Below are 18,501 nucleotides of genomic sequence, written 5' to 3'. Positions count from 1 at the left end.
ATCTGCTATCAAATGAAATGCAAAATAGCGAATTGCTAAGCTAACACAGTTTCTCGTGTTTAAACATAACATCTTGTTTAATACAAGTCGGCAAAATGGAAAAAAAAATATAGGTAGTTTATTTTATGGATTTATAATACAGATACTGTATCATGGACAAGTTTTACACCTAGAGTATAAAGTAAACTATTAAGCCACTTGTGCATGGTTTCTCACTGAGACTGTGGAACAAAGGCGCTATCTGAAGTTAGTTTAATTGAAGCTGGTTTAATCACTGTTCTTTTTCTCATGAATTTACAAACTTAATCTGTTGTCTGAGACCTAAAGGTGTTCTAAGCTCAACATTTTTTTTGAGATGCTGTTTGTGAGAGAACCAATGCACTTGTGAATACTGTATTGGTTCAGTAACAATAGTTTGAATGTTTTAGATCCACTCTGAGCCCTTGATTTCTCCATACTTGCTGCTGGCGCTGCTGCTGCCCCTGTCTGTGTCCACTTTGCCTGTGTGCTTGGAGGGCTGTCGGTGCCTCCTCTCTCTCTGAGGTTTGCTGTGGTTGTTGTTGTGGCTCTGCTGCTTGTTATAGGCCTGTTTCTCTGCCTCCAGCTTGTTCTTCTGCTCGCCCAGCTCTTTGTGTAGGGCCTTGGAGCTGTCTCCCAGGCCTGCTCTGCACAGATTATCGTTGTTGTTGCAGCAGTGTTGGCGCTCCTCCTGCGCAATGTTGACGTGGTTCTGCCGACACGCCATCTTGGAGTTGTTGAGATCGGTGATGGGCAGCAGCTGGTCGCGATGGCCCGTGGGCACGAGCAGAGGCTTGACGGCGATGTTGTAGCCCGGAGGAGCCGAGGGTGCGTTCCATGAATAGGGATATGAGCTGAACTCCTCTCTGTTCAGTTCGGTTTCATTAAATGCACCCAGTCCTTTGGTCAGTCTGCACAGCTCCTCTTCATCTAACTGCTTCTGTCGAGAGCGGACTATTTCACACACCGTACCCACGCCCAGGTGGAGCAGCTCCCAGATGTTGAGGGTCAAACAGAGCATGGAGACTGCATACATGATGAGGAGAAAGATGGTTTTCTCCGTGGGGCGAGACACAAAGCAGTCCACACGGTGTGGACAGGGGGAGGCCGTGCACTCATAACTGGGAGGGACAGCAAATCCGTACAGAGCGTACTGTCCACAGAGGAAGGCCACCTCCAACACTGAGCGGATCAGAAGCTGCAGCACATAGATACGCATTAGCCCATCCTGCCTGATACGCTGGCGCCCATCGTGACGGACCTTGGTTTTGTCCTGACCCTCAGGGTTCCCTCCCTTGGTCACAGGGTTTTGGTCGACTTCAGCCATTTCGTAGATCATGGGGTCTTCCTCGTGATCTCCCTCTGCCTCCTCCAGAGCCCGGTGCTGATGTCTGCCCGCCAGATAGGGCTTTTTGAGTTTCCTTCGGGGCGAGCCACCGGTCTTCGTTTCAGAGCGAGCAATTTTATTGACTGCATAGCCCAAGTACATGAGTGATGGTGTAGCCACCAGAATGATTTGAAAAACCCAAAATCGAACATGCGAAAGCGGTGCAAAAGCATCATAGCACACATTCTCACATCCAGGCTGGGCTGAGTTGCACATAAACTTGCTTTGTTCATCATAGTAAATGGACTCTCCTCCTACTACAGTCAGCACGATTCGAAATACAATGAGTACAGTTAGCCATATCTTCCCCACAAACGTGGAGTGATTGTGGATCTCCTCCAGTAAACGGGTCAGGAAACTCCAACTCATGATAACAGCAGCCACGCGATAGTATCCAGCAACATACACCTCCGGTTAGTCCCCTGGGAAAAGAAAAATGGATTAAGCTCACTTGAAAACAAGTTGATAGAGGAATACTTTGTCTTTTAACTTCTTATACTATTGTAAAAATCCCAGTAGACATAATAATGTGTTGCAGTGTTAATAATGTTAACACTGAAGCGCAATGCAAGCTGCATTCAACTACCAGTAGACAAAAGCTCTGTGTTTATTTAATGAAGTAAATATGGTGCCCGCTCCTCTGTCACGCCTGCTGCTCGTCTGAGAGCTGTAGGCTCTTTGTCTGACAATGTGAAACCACTCGAAACACATTTAGCCCTAAATACTGTTCTCTCTGCAATTAATACCGATGACACAGTGTACAAAATTGTCAATTTCAGTTATACACAATACCAGCATGTAGATGCCTTGGAAAATGGTCTGCATAAGCTTGTCTAAACATCTGCTTGGTTTACTTCTAATACACACAAGGCCTGACTAATGGCTGAATTATTCTTAAACATAAAGCTGTTAGTTTATTACTACAGCTTATATACTCAAATCTAAGCATGTGCGGCTCAGAAGAGTGAAATGACAACTATTACTGCCCCGTAAAGAACTTTTAGAAACGTGCCATCAGTACAAATCACGTGTGAGTTTAGGAACATTTTATAGAGATAAACTATTATTAACACTACACTTGAAGCAAAGCATTGGCAAACATTTACTCACTAACACACTTTACAAATTATGACCAGCTGCTACTAAGAAAATGTGTTGGTCTGTGAAGAGGGGAAAAAGCGTGATCGTCTCATTAAGAGCCTTTTAAAAAACTGCACATCTGGCCTCTTGTGTAATAAATAATAAATAAAGCACCACCCAAACACAAATCTCGAGAAGCTGGGAAAGGTCTTCAAGGTCATGCAGCATATTTTAGCTAAGTAAATTTGCACAAAAATAATATAAACAAGGGCCTTCAGATCACACAGTCGTTAAGTCATAGCAGGGGTTTGTCCCCACACTGGTCACACACGATCACCCAAGAACCAGCAGTTTGTGAATCATTTTGGTCCAGTAATTGTAATTATTATGCTTGAACAATGGTGAGCTGCTAACTTGGCGACGTGTAAACAGGATGCAACCTCCCTCTCTCTCTGTACAGCTGCATTTTTTTTTTCCTTCGTCTGCATTTGTGGTTTCTGTGTTCCACATTGTTTAACTGGATACTTTTGTGTGTCTTTGCCGTGTGTCTTTGCCGTGTGTTTTGCGGGGATCGGTGGATTTTTTTGCTGCAGAGAGTCCATAACGGTCCTGAAGAAAGCAGCTTTTTAAAAGTAAACAGCTAGCTTATCAGCTAAATCCATTTGAGACCTACCCATTTATTTTTCTGAAACCCTGAATAGGCACCAAGAGCCCCCACACCTGCAGCACAGTGGAGGCGTCACATGAGGCGCTACAAGAAATAAGGAAGGAGCAAACGAGGAGGTACCCGGGTGAGACTCACAGCTAAGCCACACATGTCTTCTTTTGTTCTGGCTAATGGATGTTCACAGGAAAATAAAACAGATTAACTGCTAAGCTCTTCCCAGAATATGGTGAAAGACAGGAAGAGGAAGGAGGAGGTGGAGCTGGCCAGTGCAGGACACCACACTCTGAAACAGGAACAAACCTAGGAGACGCTGCACTGTTTCAGAGGATCAGAGGAGATTGAAGGCAGCCAGGTTTTCTCTGGGTGCTACAGTTTCCCCAACCTCCAAAAACATGCTAGTCAGGTTGACCCACAGTGGTGGCTCGGCTCAGTCGCAGCGGCTTAGGACTAACACTTGAACACTATTTCCTTGTACGCTTGTACAATGACAAATAAAGCACTTACTTACATACTTACTAAGTAATAGATGTTTATTAAGAACATGTTTGTTGAAGTCTGAACAACAGGATGAATTGCTGATTGTGGAGAAATACTAGTTGAAGCCTTTGCAATTTGCCAAACGCAACCCTTCGAATTGAAGTTGGGTCCGGCAGCTGCACATGACCACCAGACACTCTTCCGGTTTTCAGTGCCCTCCATTTCTTCCTAACCCCATCTCTATATTTCCTGCATTTCCTTCCTGCAAGTCACCTTTGTTTCCATGCTGGGAAAAATGAACAGGCTTTCACATAAAAGATTGTGACTGTAAATGACTGTCTTTGGTAGTAATATCACAGGATGTAAACGTCTCTATGGATAAAACTAATCACAAGTAACCAGTTAAAGCTGGCCCCAAAACCTACTTACTGTTAATAGAGTAGGTTTCAGGAAGGACATCAGAATCCTATATTGATCTTCCACAGCTCAATCCAGACGGCATATTAATATGGGAGTGTTTTTGATGAATTACTAACAAGCTTATGCAGGCGCACAGAATCTCACAAAGTACTTTTGCATGTAAAAATGTTGTCTCAATGTTTGGTTAAAGTATGAAATAGACTTCGGGCCTCCATAGTCTCCAATTAATTAACTGTCAATTAGCTAAACTGCCAGGACCTGTAGCAGCATCCCTACAGCCCTGTGCTTTTCGGCTGAGCGCCGTCCAGAGCATTTCTCCCAGATGTCGTTGAGCGTCAGACCAGCAGCCTCCAGTTTCCTACAGCGCCAGTAAAAGAACTATTTAGGGAGTGTGTTTTTAAAGAGCACCCAGCCTTGTTCAAACCTTTCTCAAAGGATTTCAAGCTGCGAAGATAAAAGATGTAGGTTTTTCTTCGAAGCAGTTAACTCGACGCTCCACCCTGAACCTATGCTTTCCCTACGAAACACTCGCTCGTCATTAAGTTTAAAGATGGCTGTAAAAAGTTTGTAGTTGCCGAGTTTGCTGACACCGCACTCGTTTTTCTGTGAGGTGTGTTTTTCTACCTTGTTAGATGCACAGTTCCCACACAGCGTCAAAGAAACCCAATGCAGGGGAGGAGGGGAGACAAACCAAATTTCCTCCCATAATTTAAACCAGCTTCAATAATTCTGCACTGATCTTAAAAGAAAAAGAGGCTATTTCAACAAGATCATTTGGTGTTACAGAAGCTTTACCCGGATCATGTTAAATGGCCAAGACTTTAACTATATGAATCTAGGACTGGCGCACTGCCTACGACCTCAGACATATAGAACAGGCCCCAATTAGGGACAGGAATTCAGGCAGTATACAATCTCACTGTGTTTATAGCAGTGTTTATGTACAAAACACTGTGCTATAGTTGCTAAATTAATCCAATGTTAACAGCCTGTAAACCAGTTTGGTTGGTGATGCGGTGCTTTAAATGAAGCAAGTGAGACGTCAAAGCATTTACTGGCTTTTCAAAAAGGAAAGAACATATCACTCTGGTTTGGCTGTTTAGACAAGGATTGCACACTCTGTCTGACTTGACTTCAGTTCTACAGTCCAAGCCTCACCTGAGGTTGTAATCTGGAGAAGAAACAGCAGAACAAAACCCTACAGGCATTTTATTCACCAGGGCTGCACTATTACACTGCTATTTCAAGAGTCGCAAATAGCTGATCACAAAGACTATCCTACCATTATATTAGCTTTACAGTATATCATTCAAAATCAAAATATTCTGACTCTAAGCAGTGCTGTTATGGATCAATTCTGCTGATCCTGTAGTTTAGAGCTCTTCAAGCTTGTTGTGAAATGCAAGTGTTTCTTGTGTAAGTTATCCAGTTCCCATTTTAGTCCTCCGGATGTGTTTAGATTGTGAACAATTAACAAAATGTGAATTTAAAAACAAGAGTTGCAATCCGAACACTGTCAAAAAATGCATATTGTGCAGCCCTTTCTATTCCATGAAAAACGGGCAGTGGTCCTTGAATTGGCTGTTTTACTTTCTAACCAACAGCCTGGGTTTTCTGAGATTTATGCAGACACTTAAGTCGTTACCTGTGTTGTGTTATCCCTCTCGTCCTTCTTTATGTCTTGGATAATGGTGAGAAGACATAACAAATCCCACGTGTCTGAAAAAGAAGAGGAATGTTTATTTGTGCATATACGAATAAAAAAATCCAGCTGTTTAAATATTCAACTACAAATAAGATCAAATGTAGTATGGACTATAAGTAGGCATTATCAACATTAGAAATACTGTACAAGGGAAGCACAACTGATTCAAAACATGAAAGAGTCATATCCCCTGGGCCACTATAAAAAAAAGTGCCAGTTTTCATCAAAATTGGGGCTTAGGATCAAGTTTTACCCCATTATTTAGGGGGGGAATGCCTATTTGAGTTTCTACATATCTTCATACTGCTAGCTTCAAGCGCAAATTAGCAGTTTCGCTTAATTAATGCTAACATTAACAGAATATTGGCTATGCTAACTGTTACTGATTAGTCAAATGTGGGAAAATTTAAAAAAAAGTTTTTACTCAATTTTTATTACACAACTTCGGATGATTATCAAAACTTTGCACCATTTCTTGAAGTAAATCTACAGCAAAACCAAAGATACTCACTTTTTAGCGGTGGATTTAAGCGCGCTTCACCATCATGGACTTCACATATCTACTTTGAGAAAAAGACATCTTCAGGTTGTAAACAAACCCCCCAAAAAAGTTAGCCTAAATGTCTCACTAAATGCATATAATAAATGCCGTTTGATTAGACTGTCGTATCAAACTGAATCTAGGCGCTTTATAATTTATTTTAAAACTCACGAAAGTGCAGCGTGAGCGCGCCTTGGACAGAGCGGAGGCGAGAATGGGACCGACCAAGCCAGACACAGGCGAGGAGGAGTTTGCATTAGGATGAGTGAGGGAGAGAGAAGGAAAGGGGCTGTCCTTTGATCCCTGTGCTTTTGGGAGATGCTTACACAAACAGTCAGTCTCATATTTTTGGAAGCAAAGCCAAGAGTCACGTTTCCTTTTGGGGACCTTGGGAGCATTACGCACTTCCTGCTAATAATGATGGGACAAACATTAACTGTCAGTGACGAGAAGGTTTTGATTGTATCACCTCTAAGACGCTCGTTTTAAGGGAGTGAAGAATATGTCATCTGAAAAGTGTATTGCCTATGTTGACACAAGCTTTTGTAGGAAATATGTCATTGGGGTAGAGTTCATCCTCCCAGCTTTCCTAGTAGCACAGGCTTGAGTCAGGCAGTGGATATTCCAGCAGGATGAACACTCACATTCTGTGTAGGCCTACTGAAATAATAGCATTAGTAGATCTTCATGGTTTCCTGTGGTCACAATAACCTTGGTCAGTGGTTCTCAAACTATGAGCTTCTTCAGGTTCATCTGTTATTTTACACTTTATTAATTTTTCATTAGAGATCATTTCTATTAGGCTACACTTCATTTTTAAATTGTATGTTTTTCTGGTTTACACTTAGGTCCATTTTTTAAGCTCATGTTTGTCCTGATTCGACCTTCCTTAAAAGGTCAAAGACTTTTTATGACTTGGTACTTGGTGTGGTGTGAAGGTTTCACACTGCTTGCCCCATTTGCAACCTTTTCTCTATATCTCTACGCTTTGGACTGACACAACGAAGGTCTGTGACTGGAGAGTTTTTGATTGTCTCTTTTTGAAAGCTGGATTAGATTTGGGATTTAAAGATGCTGAATATTCACAACATTTGCAACCAAAAAGAGACAGACTTCTTAAAATGTGCTGTTGTTGTTTTATCATATGCCTGAACATAGTTGCTGCTGACAGTGATTAGGTTTGGCACTCGGGAAGTCGTACAACAATTGAACCATTTTTAGAGAGGGGTTTCCTACTGAAGAATGCCACACAATGCAGGCAGGAGCAGTGTCTACAATGACTTGAAGTTTGAACTGTCTAGTATGGTGCATTGTGGTATTTGTCCATGCTATACCTGCACCTTTGTCTGTTTGATTACAAAACCCCATAGACACAGCCAGCTGAAAGATACTTTACATCCTCAAGGACTTACACATACAATTCACTCATTGTTTTAGGGAGTAATGAACTGGGAAGGTTTGTTTTTATCTCTGACGTTTATCTCAAGGACAGAGACGAGGTTCAACCCTGCCCTGCCCTGGCTGGTGCAACTTTTTATATGGATACTAGAGTGGCACAGAAATGGAAAGTTTGTCTAATCAAACTCAATGGTTTAAAGGCTCTATACCTGATGTGTTTTGTTCATAGGAGTTAAGTGTTAAAGTGCATATGACACATTAGACATATTTTTGCTAAAACATAGTTAACATGATTATATGTAAGATTTTGCTGAAGATTGTACCCAGCTTTCTGTAGTTTGGCCATTTTTGTGATGTTTATAGTTTCACTTCCTTATTGGTCATCGACAGGAAGTGACATAGAAGAAGGTTAACAATTTTAAACTGTTGCCGTGCAACCATGTTAAGTCAATGGGAAAATTGTGAGTCAGACTGCTATACGTTTGTTAAGTGGTGACGTCACAGCTCTACTTCCGGGTCCACAGATGTGCGAGAAACTACAAAAAACTCTTTAATACGACAATCAATATTTCTGACACTCAGCAGAGAGTTACTGAACATATTTATCAGACCCAGTAGCCAAAAAGGCTGTACCTACTGCTATAAAAGTAATATTTACCAAAATCAATACATCCGGTTTAGCAGAGAAAAATGCTAACGGTGTAGCAGCTATGCTAACCCCGGAAGTACCGACTTCAGTAAATATAACTTTTTCTACCAGTAGGTGCGGCATTTTTGGCTAATGAGTCTGAGAAATAAGTTCAGGAACTCTCTGTTGAGCTTCAGAAATGTTTTTAAGAGCTTTTTATGTCATTTTCTCGCGTATAGGCTATGCCGGTCTGCTTGTACCCGGAAGCGGAAGTCGTCACGTCACACTCAACAAACGTGTGGAATGTTGCCTCCTTCTATGTCACTTCCTGTCTGCAGCTTAAAAATAAAAATAAAAATAACTTTTCTGCCCAACATTTACTCATCAAAGTTGCTGCTTCACTGAAATAAAATGATAATTATGCAACTGAAGAACTTGCAACTGATCATATTTTCAGTCATATTTTCAAAAGCATTAAAACTTGTCATATGCACTTTAAACATTGACTCCTTCAACATTGCCTATGAATTTTTAACTTCCCAATTCTTCTTAAAGATAAGTCTATACGCATGTTCCACAACTTTTAGAGAGCAATATTGTCACATATTGTCCATATTGTGCTTTTGCAACAAGATTGTGCAATATTTTTGTACACCATGAAAAATGTGTCATCTGCATTTGACGCAGGATGATGCTGCTGTGGCTGAGGATGACCTGTCTCCAGATCATGGTTTGGTCAGCAATTATAGAAGATTCATGAAGACATAGCTCCACATGGTCCAGGAAAGTGCGAGAAAAGTCATAATACAAATGGTAAGTCACTACACCTGCTTCAGTAAACACAGGTCTGATCAGTGAGAGCCTGTTGGTACAGTATATGACCTCTTACAAGGATGAAGCCCTGAGCCTTCTTTGCCTCAGAAGCTGTAATTGAATGGTTAAGAAATCAATTTCCCACTGAATAAATCTTTAAAAATCCACAGCAGAGATACCACTTGCATAGGACTTGGAGTTACAGTCGGGAGATAACTGAACACTGACACAAGGAGGAGATGAATGCACTGCTTTTACCCGTGCACAAAGTCTTTCCAATGTGATTTGTCATCGTTCTGCACAGATTGATGTTAATTGGATTTCCTATCAATCCACTTCCCTCTAGAGGTCGCTGAAAATTGGTTTGGGCAGCAGGTTATCTTGTGTCTATTTAGCTTTAATAGACGTAGCAAGCGCCCCGCAAACAATAGGAAGCAAATTGAAAGATCAATTTTAGTGGTATTGTTTGAGGGTAAAGGGAGCGTCTGAAAACTGCTCTTACAAATGAGACAGAGAGGAGACTGCCACAAGTGTGCAGTCAGCTTCTGGAGGGTGAGTTTATTGTTAAGGGCCTGGGACTGGCTGGCAGGAACAGAGAAAATGACAAAAGAACAACAGTGGCATTACAGCACCCCCAGTACTGTGAAGTAGAGCCTGTTTGAAAGACGATATGTGAAAAATGAACTTTGAAGTTTAAACAATGATCATGATTATTATAATGATTTAGCGTGTTATTTTTATTGAAAACACTTATTTTTTAACTTCTTCTTGAGTGACCTTATTTTAAAGTAGCAATACTGTTATCTGTGATTTGCATAAATGTGTACACTTTGGCACACATCCATAAGTGTGTATACAAAAGTTTATACCCATGACTCAAGAAGAACCTTCATTTATACAAAGGCAAATTAATGCCAAAACAATATGGCTTAAATAAAACAAAATAAAAACTATCAGCAAATATACGTAATATGTGCCGAAAGTCTGTTGGCAAAAGAACCAGCAGTCTTGAACTCAGGTCGAGTCATCAGTGATGCTGAGCCTGAGATGAATACAAAACGTGTCTCTGGTGCCCTCTAGTGGAGCGCTAACAGAAAACCATTACCTATTTTGAGTAAGACACCACTTTGAAAATGGAAATCTTTGTTTTATAGATTGGGAAATGTAAAAAAAAAAAAAAAGATTAAAAATCTTTTAAGTCACACACACAGGCATACACGTTTTTGTGTGTGTTTGCCTGGATATGAAAATCGAACAATTATAAAGAAAGTTAAGACCCTAATGTATCATTGAGCATTAACAATAGTAAATTTAGTGCGTTTCCAATTCATTTTGTATGACCTTAAAACAAGGTCAGCTTATTTATTCAAAATGTTTCATGACTATAAACAAAAACACACATTTTCAATGTTAAATTGTAATGGATTACATATACGTATGTATATTGTACAAATGTATACATGTAATTTTTGTAAAGTGTAGGACTATAGGCAGACAGTTTCTATTTCTATATGATTATACAGAGCTTGTACACATGGGTATATCTGGTACAGCAGGGCTGAGTGATATTGAAGTATGTGTATATTTTTGTCTGATCAGAATGAAAAAGAGATGTGCCTTGGTATAAGCCCTAAGTACCATATGTGTATTTTTTTTGTATGACTGTCAACGATAAATCCTTCATGACATTTTTGTATGATCATAAATGATTTATATTAATGCACAAGCACAGACTCATGCATTGGTTTCTTGCATGAGTGTATGCTGAAAGTTTATATGACGTTACTGGAATAAGAGATAAGGGGAAGTTTTTTATAAGTTCTTTGAACTTCTTCCTACTCCTTTTGAGCACAATAGTCTTGATTTGTTTTCTTTCTTCTGTAAAAATGCTTGAAATACTTTCTGTTCAAATAAATAAATAAATGAAATTACATTTTTAAATTTGCACATTTCGTCAATGTCAGGCTTGACAGATTTTATATTGAATTTACTTTGAGAACATTTATGTTTTTGAATGTTTTCTGTTCTGTTGCAAACAAACACAGGAGAAAAATAGGTTAATCAGGTGATGGCTTTATATTCCCGTTACATGTGGCAGAATAAGGTTTTAAAACACAGAACAACACATGACACACAACATAGACATTTAGCATGTTATTTATAATGCCATTATTACTTGATTTTACTGAACATTCCAAGTCCCTTTTTATTCCATTGCAAAGTGTCGATTAATTACTGCACCAAAAGCAGGTGAATACATTTTTCATTCAGTCCCTTATACTAATCCCCACATATTAAAATTTGATCTCTATTCTACAGGTGAACTCAAATGGGCTAGATTTACTACAAATAATGTACATGTTTCAACAACAAACAACATCTATCAATCACATAGTTGAGAGATGAGTAGTAAGAGTGTCGCTAAAATCATTTTGGAAAGATTACTCTGATGTCCAAACACTACATAGGAAATAAGCATTATGTTCACTATCCCTGAAAGTGCATATTTCACAACCCTGTCATTGTTTTATTTGCTTCATATTACCCTGAGAAAATAAAATACGGCAACATTATGCACTTTTTCATGAGTTCTTCCTTAAAGGCAAAAGTATCACGAGTCAAAAGTCCAACCAGCACTGTCTAACAGAATCTTTTACACTGATAAGACATACTAGACTCACGGGACGTAAAAGAAAACATCAAGTCCTTTCAATTAGGATCATTCAGTTCGTGGGCACAATAAACTATATAATACAGTTTTTTAACACTTATACTTACATTTTATGAGACAATGGTGTATTTCTTTAAGTTAACACCATGATAATAAGAGGAAAAAAATAGGGCTGTCAATCGATTACTGTATATACTTTTCAAATCAGACTAATCACACTTTAGAAATTCAATTAATCAAGATTAATCAGTGAATGTCATTATTATAGTAATCATTAATACTAGGCTTGCATAAAATGCTCTAATCTTAAGCATTTGCTAAATTATTCATGCAAATCCAGGCGCTGTGTTTCATATCCATGAATACAGATGCATCGGTGAAACATATTTGATCAAATAGCACTTTGTTTGGAGCATGGTCTGTTACAGTGTAATTGATTGTGGTTGCAACACTGAACCATGTGGTGAAGTGCTCTGACTATCCGGTAACAGATACAGAGTGTGTAAGGTCGAATATATGATGTGATTAAAGCAGTATATTTATTTCTATTCATTGTGAGTTAAAGCATTAACTCCAACAACTCAAAAAATCTTGCCTAGAATTACTAAGAAGTATACATTGACAATTTGGTGTACTCTATTGCTTTAATGTATCATACTATATCACTATATTACAATATCAAAAGTATAATTTATGGACTTTGTTGCATGAATGGTCTCTTTTTTATTGTTGAGTCACAGGGCATACTTTTGAACTACGTGCAGCCTCTGATGCTGGTGTACATTTCGCTCTAGATTATTTATCAGGACGGTGTTGGAGCCTGTCACCTTATCCCAGCTCGGAGGCGCTCCTGTCCCGAGCTGATAAGACATGGTTACTGTATTGTCACGGGACGCCCTGCAACACGAGTCACTGTCGGCCGGCGTGTGAGGCGACCCCCAGGCTGGAGGTTGTTTGTTTCTGTTGAAAATAAGGTACACGTGGAGACATTTCAAAGCTCTGACTTCTCAAATGACGCTTGGATGCCAGGCGGTATAAACAAGAGGTTTCGGTCAAGGACAAAAACGTGTCAGCTCATCTTTTACTCCAATCATTTGTACAGCGTAATCCAGCCGAGATACTCTGTGCCGGTACGAAACCTGGATTAAGGGTGATTGAGTTTAAATGAATAAATTGGGCGACAGTGGCGCAGATGGTAAAACGGATCATCTCATGATCGGAAGGTCAGGGGTTTGAATCCCGCCTCCTGCTGGTGCACACTGTCGTTGGGTCTTTGTGCAAGACACTTCACCCACTGTGCCTCCAGTGTCTGTGTACATTAGTGTATGAATGAGAGTGTGAGAGGTTCCTTGCTGTAAAGCGCTTTGGGCCTAATGTAGGTGGAAAAGCACTAGGTTGAGACCAGTTACAATGCAGGACTGCTGCATTTTTTAAGTCACAGGCAGGTGCTAAGGTTTGTAGAGGCATTAGTCAGTTTGTGTCAAAATAATCTTATATTATATATATATATATTTAGATATATGATCTTTAGATCTTGAAAAATATGAACAACGTTTAAATGAATAAAATATTTTATATCAAGTCACTGCAACACGGCTTTAGATCATTTTTAAGTCGTTATAGGGTAAATATATATTATTTTCATCATGAGGAACAATAAATCCTGCTTTGGTTGTAATCACGCTGCATGCTTCTGAAATACTTTCAATGCCAGTCTGTATAATAATATTTGTCCAATGAACATTTTCATTCCAAGCAAAAATCGGTGTAGAATTGACACTCAATTGACTTCTGTTGCCATGCAGCTATGCTGGGACATCACCTGCTTTCTCCCTGTACAACCTTATTGTAATTTTGAATCATGTATGGCTGCGGTTGAACCATGCATTGACCACTCCTACAGTCAGTAACAAACTTTGAACTAGTGTATTGATCTTATTTGTGTTTTTCATCTCTCCTCAAGGACGTCCTTTAAGCAGTCCACTATATCCTCTCCAGTGGCCCAGGGCACCATACTGGCCTTGAAATTGGCTGGCTGGGACTCCTGTATCTCCAGCAGCAGCCTGTGCATGGGGAAATCCCTCCTTGGAAATGCTGTGTCCCTTGGGCCTAGAGCTTGTGTGGGACAGATATCATTGGCCCCATCACCAATATAGAAGACCCTCTGGAAGGCCACACCTCCGCGCTCCTTCTGCCTTCCCGCCAGGTAATCACGCAAGATCACTTGCTTGCACATGTTATCAGGACAACGCTGACACAAGTGGGAGTGGAAAGGTAGCAGCAAAAGCTGACCTGACGCATCAAAACTAGCTGGATTGGTGAAGATTTTTCTAAAAAGATGGCCAACTCCTGCACTTTCAAGCCACGTTTTGATGAAATACACGTTGGCGTCTGACACAACAGCTAGCTCAAAATCTTGCTGGTGATTCTGGAGAAACTGCAGTAGCACGTGGAGACCGGGAGTAGGCGGGATCTTCTCCACAGCTGACTGAATGGAGTCCTTGGACACGCCCCTTTCTGCCATGTAGGCCAATACCCTCTGCATGTGCTCATTGTAATGCCCCTCCCTGTAGCTGTTTATTAACCAATCAGGGAGCTGCTGGTCTGGGAGGGCGCGCACCACAGCATCGTCGCTGCTCTCATTGATGATGGTCTCGTCAAAGTCAAAAAGCACAAGAAAGCGTTGTTCCTGTGGCATGTCGAGGGTTAAATATGATAGCCGCTCGTCAATCTCTGCTTTAAAGTTGTAGAGATGATCCTATGGAGAAAGAGGAAAAAGTTATTAAAAAGTTGTCATCACAAAAGAATGAACTCATTTTATTTATACTGATTTGGATATTTTGCGGAGTGCTAGAGTAGCTTTCTTTAAGTTAGACAGCATAATGTTAAACCGATGGGAAATTTCATGAACTGAGCATGAATGGGGAAGTTAGAAGCAAATATGGATGATAAAAATGTATGTATTCGCCAACCATAATATACAAATGTAATATAATCATGACATTTCCTGCTGTGGAAATGTAATGATTATATTTTTGAGCTCCACGTGGTCAGTAATGACCACATTATAGCTAATTAGCCTTTCTTCTTTTTTTCAGTTTATGGGGAAAATTAATGTGATTTTTCTGTAACAGTTTATTTTACACCACCCTTGATACATTGTACCTGCCAAACTTAGTACAATGTAATGTGCTATGTAACAATCTGTAATAATGTGTACCTACAGGCTACATACACCATGGAAAGATATGTATTTGTGGTTTGGAGGTACATAATGTAAGACATATGACCCTAACCCTAACCTTAAGCCTAAGCCCCTAAGGATCTTATGTCCTATTACATTATGTACCTGCAAAGTACAAATACACATTATTCCATTATGTAAGGTACAACAAGTTATTACAGTATAACAGATTGTTACAAAGCAGATTACATTGTACTAAATTTTGTTAGGTTCAATGTATCAAGGAAGTAGTGTAAAATATAATAATGCATTGGTTTTAAGCTAACATTGTAGCCACAGCTGCCCTGGGGTAGACTGACGGAAGAGAGGCAACCAGTCTGTGCCATCGGCCCCTCCGACTTCCACCAAGCACTCACTCACTACATTCACTCAGGCTTCCTCGTGTCCCCAAGTGGTCTATGTAAGGGTTAAGCAGACACACACATCCCAAAAATCTGAACGGTGTGCAGGAACAGCTTGTATGCTCACAATCAATGTTTCATTGTCGTTCGCGAGTCGCACCACTCGTGTTTCGAGTGTCTGTGCGGATCTTTTCGCATTTCTTGTTCCCAAACAGTCTCCCATTCAAGTACCAACCAGGCCCTTCCCTGCTTAGCTTCAGAGATCTGACGGGATCAGGCCGAGCAAAGGCGGTATGGCCCTAAAATATAGTGTAACCAACATTATTAACAAAACCCAATTAATAACCCATCTAATAAACAGCGCACAAAATGACTTTAACGCGTTGATCTGAATATATGCTCTAATAGGCAATAGGCTGTAGGGGAAACACATGTTTATCAGAAAAGGAGGAGGGTGGGAGCATTCACGTAAAAGCAGCTTTCATAAACAGGATGCAAATAATTTGTCTTCTGATAGCATTTAAGGAAGGGAAAAAAGTGGAAGTTGTTTACATGGATTTCCCTGAAGGTATGTTGTAACTTGAGCTTAGCAGGTATGGCACAGCGGCACAGCATACCTTGACCATAACTGGAACAAGTCCATGTTGAATACACAGGTCTGTGGCCTGGACAGCTCATACATTTTAAAAACATCTGACCTGCATCAACTGTGACCAGACAAGATTAAGAGCCTCACAGCAAGAAATGGCCAAACACTCTATTCCAGGGTTCCCCACTGTGTGCAAGACCATGCTTAGTGGGTCAAAACTCACAGGAGAGTGCTGATCAATTATGTTGACCGTTTTAGAATGTCAGCCTCGCCATAAGGTTTACAGCGGTTTACGTTATGAGTCAAATTGCCTTTTATTTTTATTTTATTTATTTGAAGGACAATGTGCAGTTGCATTAAAAAGACGGCTGCACCAGATTTAGCACTGTCCAATTTCAATCTGTAGTCCTTAACTTTTCCCCCCAAATATATATATACATATATTATTTTATTATGAGTTTATAACAATATTTTTTTTGTCTGATGTGGTTCCTATTTGAGAACCACTCTTCCATTACTTATAGGCATTTGGTAAAATTGCACGAGCCGGTTCACAATACTGGAATATTAAAAAGTGTACTTTATCCTTAGTAACATGACCTCAATAATTGACAGTAACTCGCAAACCAATAAACTCAATCCATTTTAAATGAATTCTTACATAATGCAACCATAACATTGCGGCCCCTCATAGATCCCGGGGCCTCCCAAAAATTAAATTCTCTATTTGAAAGAGTATTGATCTTTCTCACAGGTTTACATAAAAAAACAAAAAATGTAAATATAAGCAATACTGGTTATATATATATATATATATATATATATATATATATATTGTGCATTCAGTTAATTTATAAAGTATGTATGATGTATTGTGTAAACTAGACCCCTCATGCAGTGCTTCTGAGGCCCCCGCAGGGACCAGAACCCACACTGAGAACCACTGTCAAAGGCAATAAGTTCAATGTCAAACTACAAGCCTTACGCAAACTGTGTTTTGAATAGCCTGCTATGCAGATATATGGATACAATATCAGGCTCCTCCATCTTAGATTAATATCGGCCAGAACTGCCTTTGTAAGATTGCTAAATGTACCATTGCACGTAGAAAATAGTGCGCCTTATCCTTGTCCACCACAGTCCACGGCGCATATTGACACTAAGCCGTCTAAATTTAACTCCTGCCGCGTTATTTCTGCAGGAGGCGAGAGCGCCACTGAATGCCATTAGAGCATAGCAGCACTAACCTTGCATTGCAAAGAGTAGAAGGCAAAAACAAATGGTGGTCCAGTGCAGAGATAATCGGGGCAGTCGGCGGGAGAACAAAGCGGGCCTGTTCCTACCGCTGCTGCTGCTGGTGGGCACTGGAGCGGGATGTGCAGCGCCTCGGAGCCGGCTTCAACTGCATCCCAGTGACGCGGCAGGATTTTTTAAAGGAGACTCCCCCGACTGCACAGAGGGTATTCCCATTTAAAGCCTCTCTGTCAAGTGTGAGGAGGTTCACAACACACTTCCGCCACGAAACTTTCAAAATAAAGTCCACACAGGATGTTAACCAAGGCCTGTTTTACATTCAGGTCATAATGCTGAATTTCTCTCTCTTTTTTTAGTTACTATGAAGATATAGGCATTGAAAATACAGTAGGCCAGACTGGGCTATAGCATAATAAGGCCTACTTTATCCCAGTGAGCAAAGAGGTCTTGATATGCCACACCATACTCTTTTTCCTCTTGAGTTAACAGGTTGAATATTGATTCTAAAATGGTGAAGGTTCTTGAGTCGTCGTCTGTACTCTGTAGTTGAAGAGCAGAACCTTTCGCCTCTCATGCAAAAGGACACGAACACTGTCACTGACGAAGCCTTTTGGAATGTGAGTCCGTGGCCCATTCTGTTGGATCTGAGAGGGTCGGTTCTGAAGCTTCCTTGAGTCTGTAAATGTCCATCTAAAAATAAAGTGTTGGCATGTGTTGGGGTGAGTGAGCGTAGATACTGTACTCGGCTCAGGTCAAACAGAGGACATCTTTGAGCTATCTCCAAGATAATAAAAGTCCTACAGACAGACATTCTTTCTGATTGAATGGGATCAGTGTAATCACATCAGCACATCTGCCTTTCAACTCCTCCATCTTAAGTAATCAACTTGGGCTCTGACTCACACATTGGTTTATATCTTATCAGATTTTACTTTGCACCAGAGTTTTACTGTAAAGCTTGTACTAAATCAGATGAGGTGTTTTGGAGAAGTGAATGCTCCCAAGTGAATGACTTATCATCTTCCAGCCTGAATTTTAATGTGGCTTTGAAGGAAATTAAATTCATTACAAAATCTCCAAAGCTTAGCAATAACCGGCTTCATCATATCTAATCAGTATCATACTTGCTCGAAAAACAATTAATTGTGCTTCCCATCCCAGCAAGCATCACAAAATCAATGCTTCAGTGACAGGGATTAAGATTACAGGCCTACTGTAATCCAACCGCCTTCCCTGCACATGGTCCAGCATAAGCAAACCAGGCCCCC

General features: G+C 40.3%; 2 protein-coding genes across 4 annotated transcripts; both read right to left on the bottom strand.

Annotated features, from left to right (window-relative positions):
* Positions 1 to 162: 162 nt before the first annotated feature.
* LOC306979084 (gap junction gamma-1 protein-like) lies at positions 163 to 6,493 on the bottom strand. 2 transcript variants are annotated; one of them, XM_079577896.1, is made up of 3 exons: positions 6,266 to 6,493; positions 5,695 to 5,768; positions 163 to 1,827 (listed from the first exon to the last, which is right to left on the bottom strand). In XM_079577896.1, the coding sequence occupies exon 3, from the start codon at positions 1,772 to 1,774 to the stop codon at positions 425 to 427; it is 1,350 nt and encodes a 449-aa protein (XP_079434022.1). In that variant the 5' UTR covers positions 1,775 to 1,827; positions 5,695 to 5,768; positions 6,266 to 6,493; the 3' UTR covers positions 163 to 424. The 2 variants fall into 2 exon arrangements, with proteins under 2 accessions (XP_079434022.1, XP_079434023.1); XM_079577897.1 differs by lacking the exons at positions 5,695 to 5,768; positions 6,266 to 6,493 and adding an exon at positions 3,669 to 3,780.
* A 7,083-nt stretch (positions 6,494 to 13,576) lies between these two features.
* LOC306978423 (putative phosphatase phospho1) lies at positions 13,577 to 17,467 on the bottom strand. Of its 2 annotated transcripts, none has more exons than XM_079576954.1 (2): positions 17,227 to 17,467; positions 13,577 to 14,563 (listed from the first exon to the last, which is right to left on the bottom strand). In XM_079576954.1, exon 2 carries the CDS (start codon positions 14,501 to 14,503, stop codon positions 13,754 to 13,756), a length of 750 nt encoding a protein of 249 aa, XP_079433080.1. In that variant the 5' UTR covers positions 14,504 to 14,563; positions 17,227 to 17,467; the 3' UTR covers positions 13,577 to 13,753. The 2 variants fall into 2 exon arrangements, with proteins under 2 accessions (XP_079433080.1, XP_079433081.1); XM_079576955.1 differs by having other exon boundaries at positions 17,323 to 17,467.
* Positions 17,468 to 18,501: the final 1,034 nt, after the last annotated feature.

The sequence above is a fragment of the Gobius niger genome (genome assembly GCF_951799975.1).
Source record: "Gobius niger genome assembly, chromosome: 19".
In the NCBI taxonomy this organism is placed as follows: Eukaryota; Metazoa; Chordata; class Actinopteri; order Gobiiformes; family Gobiidae; genus Gobius; species Gobius niger.
This window is presented reverse-complemented; position numbering and strand designations above follow the sequence as displayed.